Source organism: Microtus ochrogaster, unplaced genomic scaffold (genome assembly GCF_000317375.1).
Source record: "Microtus ochrogaster isolate Prairie Vole_2 unplaced genomic scaffold, MicOch1.0 UNK5, whole genome shotgun sequence".
NCBI classification, from domain to species: Eukaryota; Metazoa; Chordata; class Mammalia; order Rodentia; family Cricetidae; genus Microtus; species Microtus ochrogaster.
In genome coordinates, this window is record NW_004949103.1 from 736,296 (window position 1) to 750,321 (window position 14,026).

Genomic DNA, 14,026 nt, shown 5'->3' on the forward strand with positions numbered 1-14,026 from the left:
GGAGCCATCTTAGGGTTGGGAAGAGACTTGGACCTAGAGGGGCTTCCAGGTGCCCAAGGCGAGGTCCCCAGTTAGTTCCTGGGGCAGCTGAGGATAGGGAACCTGAAATGATCCTATCCTATAGCCATATTGATGAATATTTTGCATATCATCAAAGGCAATTTCTTAATTATACCACCCTTTGATTTGGAAAGCAAATTACATATTTCTTATCTACAGTGCTGTAGAATATCCATTCCCATTCCAAAATGTAGGAATGGGGACACAGGAAATACTGAACCAAAGTAATACCAAAACCCAGTAGGATAAACATCAAAACCTGTAGCTCCATGTATTCTTTTGTTCTTGCGTTTTTAAGGGTTTAGATGGCTCAGCCCCTTGAACTTTGCTGTTATCACATACATCTCTCTCTTTCTTGGGTTCTTGCACTCCATGTATGTAACTCTTTACAGACAGCACAGGTCCGACATCTGCAACATCTTGGTGTCTCCACACTCCAGGTTTTAACTTTCATAGCTTCATGAATGGCCTCTTGGGGCCTCTTGCAAAGACTCCTCTTCCTCATGGTTACCTGGCCTTGACAGTTGTCTGAAACCACAGAAGTATCTATGATCCTCTCACTATTGGATTTTTCATGCCTCCAAAGCCAGTTCCATATGGAAAATTTATTATTTTCCCATTGAGGATTCATCTCTGTATTTAGTCACTTTGTTTTGTGAGACAGAGTCCTATCATGCAGCCGAGACTGACCTCAAACTTTGATCTGCAGGCCTTAGTTCCCCCTTTGCTGGGATTACAGGCCTATACCAACCTGTCTGCCCTGACCAGTTCCTGAAGGCATGTCTGGAGGTATTCTGCAGCTACCTGACTTTAGAGTAGCTTTGAGAAAGTTATTATAAACAAGCTAATCCTACTGTGCATGTGCTTGGGAATAGTTCACAGATCAGTAGACAAAAAGGTACCTGGCTTTTATGTTGTAAGCCTGTGACTGATGGCAGCTTTTCTTTTCCTGATGTAGGTGTTCATCGGTTTTGTGCTGAAGCAGTTTGAATACATTGAAGTGGGCCAGTTCAGGTACTACTGTTTAGTTATTTCAGTTATTGTCCTTGTTATCTAACACGTGTGATCCTAGGTCCGTATAGTCATAGGAGCTTCAAGTGCTGCTGGTTTCCAATGGAGGTCTGATTTACTTGTTTTCCACTTTTACTCTGCTGAACACTTGCTGAAAACATTTCTCAAGATGTGCTTAGAAACAGTTGTGCATCTGTTCACTAGTGTGTTCTCATTTAACATTCAGAGTGTATGTTTATTGTGACAGGTCACTAAGTGGCGTCTTCTTACATAGTGGAACCCCGTTCCCTAACTTTAGAGGGAACAATTTTAGGCCATGATTTGGTAAAGGAAGTGATTATAAACTTTGACTGCAGTTTTCCTTGCTAGACATTAAAACTTTAATAATCTAGCAGTACATGTAACAGATTTGTAATTTTTGAAAATTACAGTTCTTAATGAGTAGTTTGTAAAGCACAGTACTGGAGAGTGTTGTGAGAGTCCCCGAGATTTAGAGACCCAGGTCTTGTTCTGATTATGACACCCTGACTCTGTTGTTTTGATCAGGGAAAATTTCCCTTGGTGTCTGAATTTCTTTAAGAGAGGAAAAAAAAAATGAAGTGCTAGGATGATCTTACTTGCTGGCATCCAATGTTTAAGGTGCCTCTCCTGCTGGAGCTTCACTCTCCTAACCATTAGACTGTCCCCGTGAGCAGAGGCAGGAAACCCAGTGGTGTGGGTGGGGTTAAATGAGGTTGTAGAATCTGCTTTACCCTAGTACTTTCTCCTGAGGTTGAATCTTGACCTATGTTATGCTGTGTATGCATATCACTTATCTTAGTTTTTAAAAAGAAATGTCTAAATGGGTGTTTTTGTTTCTAGGGAATCAGAGGCAATTATTCCAAATATATTTTTCTTCCTGGTTTTACTGTCTTATGAGCGCTACCATTCAAAACAGATCATTGGAATTCCTAAAATCATCCAGCTATGTGATGGCATCATGGCCAGTGGAAGGAAGGCTGTTACACATGGTAACGGGATACATGTTTGCTTGTTGTCCTTGGTCTCACCTCTACCCACTTTTAATTGAACCACAGCTCTGCACTGCATGTGCTGTCTGTGTACATGTATGGGGGCTCATGCATGCTGCACATAGGTTAGATATGTTTGAGAAGGGAAAAAAAGCACATTACTTATTCACAAAAATTTGTAAACTACTTGAGGGAGATTAAAAAATTGTGAAATATATAAAAAAGTGAAAATATAAAAATAGTGACATGATTAAGATACAGATAGATTCTGATAAATATCTCTGTTTATGAAACAAAATTTTAATTTTGTCATTTGTATTTGCTTTGTTCTTTTTCAGAGGGAGGGCATAGGCTCAAATCTGGGGCCTTACATGAGCAAAGTACTTTAATTTTGATCACACCTCTAGACTTAGAAGAATTTTAAATCTAGCTTGTCAAATCAAATTTTGCCTTTTTTTTTTTTTTGATACAAGTTCTCATGTATCCCATGCTGACTTGAACTCACTGTGAAACCCAGGATGGCCTAGAACTCCTGATTCTCCTTCTACCTCCTGAGTACTGGGATTATAGGCATGATTACTATTCCCGGTTTGTAAGATGTAGGGATTGAACCCAGGACTTCGTGCATGCTACTCAACTTTCTACAAATGACCTGAATTTACAACTCAAATTCTGAATCCGTCCTTCCTTCCTTCCTTCCTTCCTTCCTTCCTTCCTTCCTTCCTTCCTTCCTTCCTTCCTTCTTCCTTTCTTTTTTTGTTCTTTTGAGACAGGGTTTCTGTATGTAACAGTCCTGGCTGTCCTGGAACTCACTCTGTAGATCAGGGTGGCCTTGAACTCGCAAAGATCTGCCTGCCTCTGCCTCCTAAGTAAAGGAATTAAAGGTATATGCCACCAAACCTAGCTATAAATTCTGATTTCTTTTTACTGGTTTTGGTGTTGTAGTTGGACATTTCCTTGGGGAAAACAAAACCTTGGGGTTTTCTGTTTTGCTACATTATATTTTAGAAGATAAGTTATTCAATGTTTAATAAACCACACTGAATTTTGTATACAACTATATTTTGTAAGCATGCTGCATGAAAATTTAGAACTATGGGGAAGCTAAAGTTTTCTTTGCACATTGGTTTTTAAAACCCCTGCACTTCAAGTTGATGCCATGGCTGCCTGATTATTTTGCTGAAGCTTAAGTATGAACCATAGCTAATGGTTAGCCACTTAGCTTTCCCCCTTTAGCTGATAAAGTAGGTGTGGTGTGTATTTTAAGTATGTTCTGTAGCTGTATGATGGTGTATGCCTCTGTTAATGGCCTTCCTGAGGTGGAGGTAGGATGACCGTGAGTTGTGGCCAGCCTGGGCTGTTCAGCTAGGTCCTGACTTGTACATCAGCAACAATGACCAAAAAGAATGTGTCGTGATTCTTCCTTAGAACTTTTAACTCCAGTCTTCTAGCCTTTCCCTGTTGGATTCTCCCTATTCCTTTGCTAAGAGTTTAGAGCAGTGCCTTTTAATCTTCTGAGTGACCCTTTAATACAGTTCTTCATCTTGTGGTGACCCCTAACCATAAAATTATTTTAGTTACTACTTCATAACTGTAATGTTGCTATTGATATGAATTGTAATATAAATATCTGATATGCAGAATAATTGATAAGCAACCCCTATGAAAGGACCATTCAACACCCCCCTCCAAGAGATTGAGACCCACAGGTTGAGAACTGCTGGTCTAGAAGCTTCTGAGCTTTGGTATAGATGCATTCTAAGAACTTTGCAGACTCCACCTAACCTCTACAGGGGAGCCTAACCTGACCAGAGGCGTTGATCGGCCCTCTCAGTCTTCATAAACTATCAACTTTGCCTCTCATGCTCCATCAGAGCACAGACCGTGAAATGCTGATAGATGGTTTAGTTGATTACAGTCAAATACACAGACTGAAGTGGGAAAGATGGCTCAGTACTAGTTTCTCTTTCGAAGGACTTGGGTTCAGTTCCAAGCACCCATATGGTGACTTACAATGTCCAGTTCTAGGGGATCAGACCTTCTTCTGGCTTCTGAGGACACTTGTATATATGTGTTGAAAAACAAATAATAAAGTAAAAATTAGGAACTAGAGAGATGACTCGGCAGTTAAGAGTACTGGCTGCTCTTGGAATTAGTTTCAAGTACCCACATAGTGGTTCACAACCATCTGTAAGTCCAGTTCCAGGAGATCAGACACTTTGTTCTGGCTTTCTCAAGGCACTGAATACATGTGCTACACAAACATACATTCAGGTAAAACACCAATACACATAAAAAAATGTTTTTTAAAAAATACATGGATGTAAGGTTTCCTGGACTTGTGGTGTCATTGCACTGAGAATTAGTGGCAGTCAGCCATTTTACTTCATGCTAGGTTGCTTGTTCATCTGGAGGAAGTTCAGTAAGCAAGTAAATGCAAGGATGTTACATGGCACTGAGGGTCTGGATATGTATATATTCTTTCCATAGACCACCAGAATGTGTGTGTATACAGAGTGTATGTTTGCATGTATATGTGTACATGCATATCCATATCACTAAGTATTTGTGCATATGTCACAGATGGTCAGGGTGTTTGTGTTACCAAAATTCAGGAATGTATGTATGCATTTCAGTAGGTATCAGTGTGCTGTGTACCAATTAAAGCCATTTCTATTATCATTGTTTTCCTATATGATACTGTTAACCAATTAATTTAGTTTGACTCCTATTTTGGATAAAGATAAGTAAGACCTGAAAAAAAATTCTTAATTTAATGAGTCAGTTTTTAACTTAAACAGTATAATGAATCTATTATCTTGACTTATAATATATTATGTAACTGTGTTGATATCTCATTTGTATTTAAATAAATAAAGTTTGCTTGAAGTTCAGAGAGTGAAACAGCTGCACTGGTCAGCCTTACAGACCAGGCAGTGGTGACACACACCTTTCATCACAGTAGCTACACTAATTTGCCATAGAAACTGGGCAGTGGTGATGTATACCTTTAATCCCAGCACTAGAGAGGAATATAGAGAGGAGACAGCTCTCACTCATAGTCACATTCTGAGATTTCTGAAGCAGGATCATCATTTCAGACTGAGGTAGAAATAAGAGTCAATGGCTGGCTGTTTTGCTTTGTTTTGTTTTATCTTGGCTTGGTTTGGTTTGGTTTTTTTTGAGAAAGGGTTTCTTTGTAGCTTTGGAGCCTGTCCTATCTCTTATAGACTAGGCTGGCCTCAAACTTACAGAGATCTGCCTGCCTCTGCTCCTGACTACTGGGATTAAAGGCTTGTGTCACCATCACCTGGCACTGTTTTGCTTTTCTGGCCTTCAGATTGAACTCCAATTTCTGTATCTGGGTTTTTAATTAATTGTGCTACATGTAACCACAATTTTTAACATCTTTTTAAGTAAAATCAGGTAGTTTATGCATAAAGTAGAGAGGTTACTGTTTTGGTTATTTGGAATGCTTTCTTATTTTAAAATTGACTTTGATGTCAGTCACTTTTTGTCAGAAGTGATGCTGTGTTTGATATTAAATCTATGGTTTTTGTTGTTATTAGAAGCCTTCACTGACAAGCTGTTAGTCAGTGTTGAGAGGAAGAACCTCTTACAATAGCATGATCATGATTTCAAATACACTTTTTAACAATCCTAATCAGTCCATTCTGTAAGCCAAGTACCAACTAAGGTTTTCTTTGTTTCTTAAAAATACTTTGAAAGTCTTGATAGTTGTCTGAGTGTCATTTTTTTCTACGTAGCCTTATTTGCTCAATCTTTTGTGCCCACAGCCATACCTGCTCTGCAGCCCATTGTCCATGACCTATTTGTGTTAAGAGGAACAAACAAAGCTGATGCAGGGAAAGAGCTTGAAACACAGAAGGAGGTGGTGGTGTCGATGCTTTTAAGACTCATCCAGTACCATCAGGTAAGAGGAAGGTACAGTGATAGTCACATCATCAACATGGATAAGCATGCTGTTTCCATGAGGTTCTGTGTGTGGTGAACAGTCTCAGGAGCATTGGGTTCTCTGGGACTTGAAGAAATGGTAGTGAGCCAGCCGATGGTGGCACACGCCTTTAATCTCAGCCCTTGGCAGGCAGAAGCAGGTAGATCTCTGTGAGTTCGAGGTCAGCCTGGTCTACAAAGTGAGTGCCAGGACATGCACCAAAGCTACACAGAAAAACCCGTCTCAAAAAACAAAAACAAAGTAAATGGCAGTGAAAGAAGAAAATGCACTAGGTACTAAACGTAACAGAGGCTGTTTATTCTCAAACATGGTTCAAGCATCAGTTAATTGGCAGTGTTGATCTAAATCATTGACTTTTTAAAAATACTAGAAATTTTAAATCTGAAATAAAATAAATAGGTATTTACTTCTTGAAACAGCACTTTTTTTTTATTTGTACTCATTTCTAGTTTTGTTTCCCCTAAGCTGGAACGGGGATTTTAAATGCTATGAGTCAATCCATGTGTGGAAAAGTAGTTTTCTTAATTTTTGTCCCTTTTAAACTTGTACTTTTGCCTGTCCCTCTCTATTTTGTTAGTTCCTTTCAGCTGCCTTTCTCTGAATCTTCATGAAAAACCACAAGTTTAAACAGCACTTTCTTTGTTACATTTTGATCAGTTGTTGTAATATTTAACTAAATGTTTAATGCTTAGTTAAGTCACATGACTACAATAAAAAATACAAGAGGCAAAAAGTAATTTGAGAGTAAGCAGATGACCCTGGCAAGCATGGCAGGGTTGGTAGTGCCTTGGGGAAGATAATACCACTTGTGCATACACAGATCAGGGTCTCAGTATGCCTCATGGAGATTCTTGAATGCCCATGAACTAAAGGGGAAACGAGGTTCTTGTGTAGCATGAGCACTGCACTTGGACCTTGAAGAGAGGCAGCTTTGGGCATGCAGCAGTAGGATTAGGCTTTATGTTGTGCCTGAGGTGGTGTGTATCTTTTATAGCAGCCATATTTTATAACTCAGGGATTAACAGATTCTTTTCTGTAAACCGCAAACTAACCAGCATTGCAAGCTTTGTGGCCTTCCCAGTCTGTAGTACCTGGAAAGTAGATACAGACAGTCTGTGTACAGATGGCATGACTGTGTTCCAATAAGACTTTCTCTACAAAATGGGCTGTGGACCAGGTGTCTCTGTTACAAACTTTTTCTAGGTCATAGATACATCTATTTTGAATGACCAAAATGACTACCAATAAACTCATGCTCAGCTTTGTATGACTGTTGTGAGGACTAATCAAAAATAGATTGATTTTGCAAAGAGCACTGAGGTGGATTTAAAGTACATAGGAATATAAGCTATCCATCCCGTAGAGTGTTTATTCAAGGCTGTCTTTGAGTTCTGCAGATTAATTTAAGTCTGATTTTTCCTTGATCTCTTTCTTCATGAAATGTTATAATGCCGTAGAAATAATACTGATTACTACGAGTCTTCCTGAGCCCAGCATGGCTCTGGCTCACCCATGCCCTTGGAGCTTACTGCATCTGTCCTTGTGTATGTGGGGTTTGTTTGTTTGTTTGTTTTGGTCTGCTTCACATTCACATATCACAGGATATAGATTGTGTGACTTCCTCAGTCTTCATTGGGGATTATATATATCTCTTTGAACCAGAGAGTTGCCCTGCTGAGCTGGGACCAATGTGGGAGGTGACAAAGTAGAGGTCCTGGATCAGGAAGTACTCTGATCCTACCCATTCTTGCAGGTGCTGGAGATGTTTATCCTCGTTCTGCAGCAGTGCCACAAAGAGAATGAGGACAAGTGGAAACGGCTATCTCGGCAGGTCGCGGACATCATCCTGCCCATGTTAGCCAAGCAGCAGGTTTGTCACCGTGGTCTTGGTTTGCCATCATGTGTAATTTATTTCAGAGTGGACTGAGATGCTTATGAAGCTTGGGTTGTGATCATTATATCCTGACAGGTTGTTGCTCTGAAAATTGTCCTGATTGCTGGTTGTGGGGCAAGTAGCTTCTTTTATTCCCATTTTCCTTTGAGGTTGAAATTACCTTCTCTCTTTATAAGTGGGGGAATTAAGGTCAGAAAGGGTATTGAGGTTTTCCATCCTCACAGAGCTTGAGGGTGCAGGGTCTGCAATTGGTTGGCCCAGTTCTGACTTACAAACTGAGTCGTTTCAACTGAGTCCTTTTTTATTTTATTATCTTGACTCCTTTATTCTAGTCAGTTAGGTATTTTATTTGATCTTTAGCTTTATGATTTTTCATTTGTTTGTTTTTCTTTTTACTTACACTGTAACCTAGCAGTTATTCATCACTTGCTCAGAATTTCTATAATAAAATGACATTACTAGTTAATTCAGAAAATGCAGTCATCTGGCTGTTCCACATCTTATAGAAACAAACAGCCCTGGCTCCTGGACCATGTGTGCCTTAAAGTACAGGAGTCTGCGTGACTTTACCATAGCACCGTTACAAAAGAAGATAGAGAACAGACAGGGCCTGGCTATAGACAGTTCTACCAGAAAACCTGAGAAGCTGCCAAATTAACCTTTGGCCATGCTTTGAATGAAACCCCCTGTTTTATGGCAAGGCACTGCTTTTGAAATAGGTTCTTTAGAAAGCACAAAGTGGCCATGGTTCTCCTCATTTCATAAATACTTGTAGGCATACTGTATCAGTAGTTACTGTCTTCATGTGCTAGGTAGTATTTCAGGGATAGATAGAAAATACTTGACTGAACAAAATATATTGAAAAGCAGTGTTCTCCCACCTTAGAGTCAAGCTTTCATTGAGGCAGACAATGAATAATAAGGTAGATAACAAAGGAATACATTATCAAAGCGTATAAAATATCAGGATAGTAGTTATCTGTGGAAAAGTGATAGTGTCAGGATAGGAGGATGCATTAATTGTTCAATCAGTGACCAAAAAAAGCCTTGTACGGCAGGTGACATTTGAGTAAACATGGAGGAACAGAGCAATTCTAGCAGATACCTTCAAGAGAATGTTTCAGGCAGAGCAGAGAGCAATGCATAGTCCCTGAGATTATAGCATTCCAGCTGGAAAGGGAAGGATGTGAGGGCTGGAATGGAGACTGTCTTGAAGCTTTACTGGGGCTATTGCTAAAGTAGAGTGCAGCTGATACACTGTTCTGAAAATAGGATTACCTCTGAAAGTAAAATGCTTTTAACTTTTAGCTGCGAGGACATGATAGGGATGGTGGTGATTGTGTGCCCTCGAGGTGCAGGAATTATGTGTGTGAAGCTGGCATTTCAGTTGGGTTCCACAGACATGCTTAATTCCACAGATGCACATTGATTCTCATGAAGCCCTTGGAGTATTAAATACCTTGTTTGAGATTCTGGCTCCTTCCTCACTACGTCCCGTGGATATGCTTTTGCGGAGTATGTTCATCACTCCAAGCACAATGGTGAGTCTCACCAGGCACTGCTGATGCACTAGAGGGCGAGTTCCGGCCCAGATCTGCCACAGCTGGTGAGTGGAAGAATTTACATTTTTCCAATTCTTCACCTGAGCCTGATCCTGCTTCTATAGGACCATACCTGGAACCAGTGCTGTAGGGACTTTCTGGTGAAGTAGTAAATTGGGGTAATTTTCTTCCTTGAAATTAACAACAAGGGGAAGTTTAATCGTTTTTTCTTAGCTTTAGCATTTTTTTCTTTTTCTTTTTTTTAGGCCTCTGTAAGCACCGTGCAGCTGTGGATATCTGGAATCCTAGCCATTCTGAGGGTTCTCATTTCCCAGTCAACCGAAGATATTGTTCTTTCTCGTATTCAGGAACTCTCCTTCTCTCCATATTTAATCTCCTGTCCAGTAATTAGCAGGTTAAGAGAGGGAGACGGTAATTCAACATTAGGAGAATGCAGTGAAGGGAGACAAACGAAGAATTTGCCAGAAGAAACATTCTCAAGGTATACTTTCTTTCTGAAATGTAAACTGACCTGAGACTTTTGGCTGATCCCATGGTGTCTCAGCAGCAGCAGCAGCAGCCAACATTTCTGGTCTTCCTTCAGGTCTTCTTTTTGTTTTAGGTTTATTTCTTTTTATTAAATATATATGAGTGTTTTGCCTATGTGTAAGTTTACTGAGTGCACTTGGAGGCCAGAAGAGGGCATTGAATCCCCTGGACCTGGAGTTTCAGACAGTTGAAACCTGCCATGTAGGTTCTAGGAACTAACTGAACCTGGGTCCTCTACCAGAGGGTCTCTTGAATCCCAATCCATTTTTCCTGCCCCCTTACCCAATTTTTATTCTCACCCACCTCACCAATGGCCTTGTGTCACACCTTTCTTAAGGTCCTGACTCATTCTAGCTGTCTTTGTGACAGACTTGACAAGTCTGTGATTAAGCAGGGGTGACCTGCCCTACCTGCAGCATGTTAAAAGATGAATTGCCTTTAGAATAGTTAAAAATCTAGAGTAAGCCACTGAAAAATCTGCCTTGTATTTATTTCACCATGTGCTGCTTTAAGAACCTCATTGCCAAGGTGAACAGCATCTAGGAGGTACCTGCAGGTATCTTGTGTCTTCCCTTCCACATGGTATAGGAGCTCCTCCTGGGCAGTGGTATGATCACTTTTCAGGCACTTGCCAGCACTTTGCAGGAAGAAGTATCGCCTACTCCTGGAGTACTTGCTACATTAGAGCAGTGCTGCGAATGTGCTCCTTAGGGCCTCCCATATTTTCAAGGGGAGACACCCATGGTGTCTTATGGACCCACACACTGCCTTTTCGTTTGCAGAGTTGACTGGCAGCCCATTACCCTCTCTCTGCTGAGTTGAAGGAGTGGGTAAAACTGGTGTTACACTAAATTCCTTCAAATTACCAGCTTGTATTTATGTAACACTCTTACAGCTGATAAAGCTTTAAAAAAATAATCACTTGTCATTTTGTTTGATGGACCTTGAAGGTGATATAATTATAATTTCATATTTGAGGAAGGTGATATAGAGGGAAGCAGAGCCTTCATTCACAGTGATGGTCTGAAACAGTTAATTTTCACTTTGTTCTGTGTGCTGTCCTTGTGGTTTGTTGTTTTTGGGTTTTTTTTTTTTTTTTACTTTATACAAACTGATGGTCTTTATTTCACACTTGTGCTTGGCATAAGCTCACTGATAGTGACCTAATATGCTGTCATTTACTCCCTTTCTTGGAAGGTTTCTTTTACAGCTAGTTGGAATTCTTTTAGAAGACATTGTTACAAAACAGCTCAAAGTGGAAATGAGTGAACAGCAGCATACATTCTACTGTCAAGAGCTAGGCACACTGCTCATGTGTCTCATCCACATCTTCAAATCTGGTGAGTGAATCCGATTAGACTTGGTAGTGGTTTGTGTTCCCTGTCTCCAGCAGTGCCCTGTTCTCAGGGTAGTTGTTCTCCATACTCCTTGTGCATGTGAGAACATGATGATAGGAGTGAGCCTGGTACATATGGTCCAGCAGTTACATTGATAGGCAGATATCTGGAAGAATGGGAGCAGAGTGCTTGGAAGATGGCTGTATACAAGTCTTCATAACAGCATTCATTATATAGCTAAGATGTAGAAGCAACTTTGACATTGTTGGGCTGGTTGAAAGCCAAATATGGTATTATACATAGATTATAGAGTTGAATGTGTTTATGCATGGAATCTTTTCAGCCTGAAAAAGTAAAATAATTCTGACATAGAAACAACATAGGATATTTGAGATAACTTAGTAGTTAAGCGTATTTTCTATTGGGGGGGAGTGTTGTTTTTTGAGACAGGGTTTCTCTGTAGCTTTGTAACCTGTCCTGGAACTTACTCTGTAGATTAGGCTGGCCTCAAATTCACAGATATACATATACCTGTCTCTGCCTCCCAAGTGCTGGGATTAAAGCTGTGTACCACCACCACCCCACTATATTTTTTATTCTTGCAGAGGACCCACCTTTGCTTCCCAGTATATTAGAGAGGCTCACAATCATCTGTAACTCCAATTCCAGTAGATCTGGTGCCCTTTTCTAGACTCAACCAGAACCAGGCACGCACAAGGTGCACATACATATATGCAAGCAAAACACTCATATACATAAGATAAAATTAAAAAGCCACCATAGGTACCCTTGAAGACATTGTGTTAAACAATGTAAGCCAGACACAAAAAGACACACTGTGTTTCATTTATATAAGATAATCAGAAACTAGGATGGTAGTTGCCGAGGGCTTTAGGAAAAGGATTTAATGACTTTAGAGTTTCAGTTTTATAAGATGAGAAGAATTGTAAATGGATGGTGCTGATGTTGCATAACATAAATGCATTTAATACCAAAGCTGTATATTTAAAAATTATCAAGGTGGTAAACTTAATGTTTTATGTACTTTACCACAATAAAAAAGAAGTGGAGGCCAGCAGGATTGTTTAGTGGATATAGATGTTTGCAACCAACCCTGATAATCTGAGTGTGATTTTGTCTGTCTGTCTGTCTGTCTGTCTGTCTGTCTGTCTCTATCTATCTGTCTGTCTGTCTGTCTGTCTGTCTATCTGTCTATCTGTCTATCTGTCTATCTGTCTGTCTGTCTATCTGTCTATCTGTCTATCTGTCTATCTGTCTATCTGTCTGTCTGTCTGTCTGTCTGTATCTGTCTGTCTGTCTATCTATCTATCTATCTATCTATCTATCTATCTATCTATCTATCTATCCTATCCATCTATCCATCTATCCATTTATCCTAGCTCTCCTGGAACTTGTTCTATAGACTCCCAAGTGCTGGGTTAAAGGTATGTGCTGCCCAGCCTAAATGTGATCTTTGGAGAACCACACAGTAGTAGAGAATCAATTACTTCAGGTTATTCTCTGACCTTCACAAACATGCTGTGGTACATGTGCATCCCCTCACCAATAACAAATAAATGTAAAAATCAAACAAAACCTAAAGACTCATGCTGGGAATGTCAGTCCATTGACGCTACATACAAAAACCTGTATGAAAACCAAGCACATACAAAACTCTTGTTTTGATTCCTACCTAACCTAAGCAGCACACACCCATAATCTCAGTTCTTACCTTTAATCCTATTAACCAGGAGGTGGAGGCAGGAGAATTGGTATTTTAAGGTCATCCTCAGTTGAGGCAGGTCTGTCTGACCTATATGAAGACTTGACTTTAAAAAAAAGGATAATAACACTTGTTTGTTTAAGTGAGGGAGGGGCGGAGTGTGACATGGTGATTTTATCCCGTATTTCCATGTCCTGGCTGTGTTTTCTATCTTGGCCTTGCTTTCTGGTGGATTCATTTCACATGACAGAAGGTTGGCCTATGACCACAGTGGTTTGAGCCTCCAAAGTATGCTAATTGACCATCCATGACCTCTGTAGGCAGCCATGAGCTCCTGGCTGCTTTGATCACCTTGGGTGGCCTTCCCTTGAGTGTGTGGGTTGCTTTGTGAAAAGAAGAGAAACGGGTAAGAAACTAATTGTTTGCTGCCAGTGAAAATAGCTTATCGGTTGGAATTCTGGAGGTAACTAAATCCCAAGCCAGAAATGACAGAAAGTAAAAGCAGGTTGTGTCTCCAGTAAGAAGGTGTTCTCTGTGTTTGGATTTCTGTGTGCATTTTTTAAAAGATTTATTTGTTCATTTTATGCATATGAGTGCTCTATCTGCATATATACCTTTATGTCCAAAAAGGGCATCAGCTCCCACTATAGATGGTTGTGAACCACCATGCAATTGCTGGAAATTGAACTAAGCCAGTTCTCTTAACTGCTGAGCCATCTCTCCAGCCCCTTCTATATGCATTTTAAGTATGTGCATTTTATGTTCATACCTTAGAGTAAAAGGTAGTTACTTACCTTAGGCTTTATTCAACAGGACATATTCTGACTTGTCTATACTGGGCTCTGGTGTCCTGGTGTTAGACAAGCAGATGTATTTTGTGCCTTTGTGGAACTTCACAGCCAGTGGGGCGGGTGGTACACCAATA

General features: G+C 40.1%; 1 protein-coding gene across 2 annotated transcripts in view; it reads left to right on the forward strand.

The window, feature by feature from the left end:
* The window catches only part of Htt (huntingtin), a 138,320-nt gene that overhangs the window by 78,866 nt on the left and 45,428 nt on the right, over positions 1-14,026 (forward strand). For both annotated transcript variants that reach the window (XR_001229382.2, XM_005365914.3), the window contains exons 34-40: positions 1,019-1,074; positions 1,933-2,081; positions 5,879-6,015; positions 7,811-7,927; positions 9,370-9,492; positions 9,759-9,994; positions 11,239-11,381. Coding sequence is in view for 1 of the 2 variants with exons in the window: in XM_005365914.3 (XP_005365971.1) it covers positions 1,019-1,074; positions 1,933-2,081; positions 5,879-6,015; positions 7,811-7,927; positions 9,370-9,492; positions 9,759-9,994; positions 11,239-11,381 (961 nt within the window). In the remaining variant the exon portion in view is untranslated. The remainder of the gene's footprint in view (positions 1-1,018; positions 1,075-1,932; positions 2,082-5,878; positions 6,016-7,810; positions 7,928-9,369; positions 9,493-9,758; positions 9,995-11,238; positions 11,382-14,026) is intronic.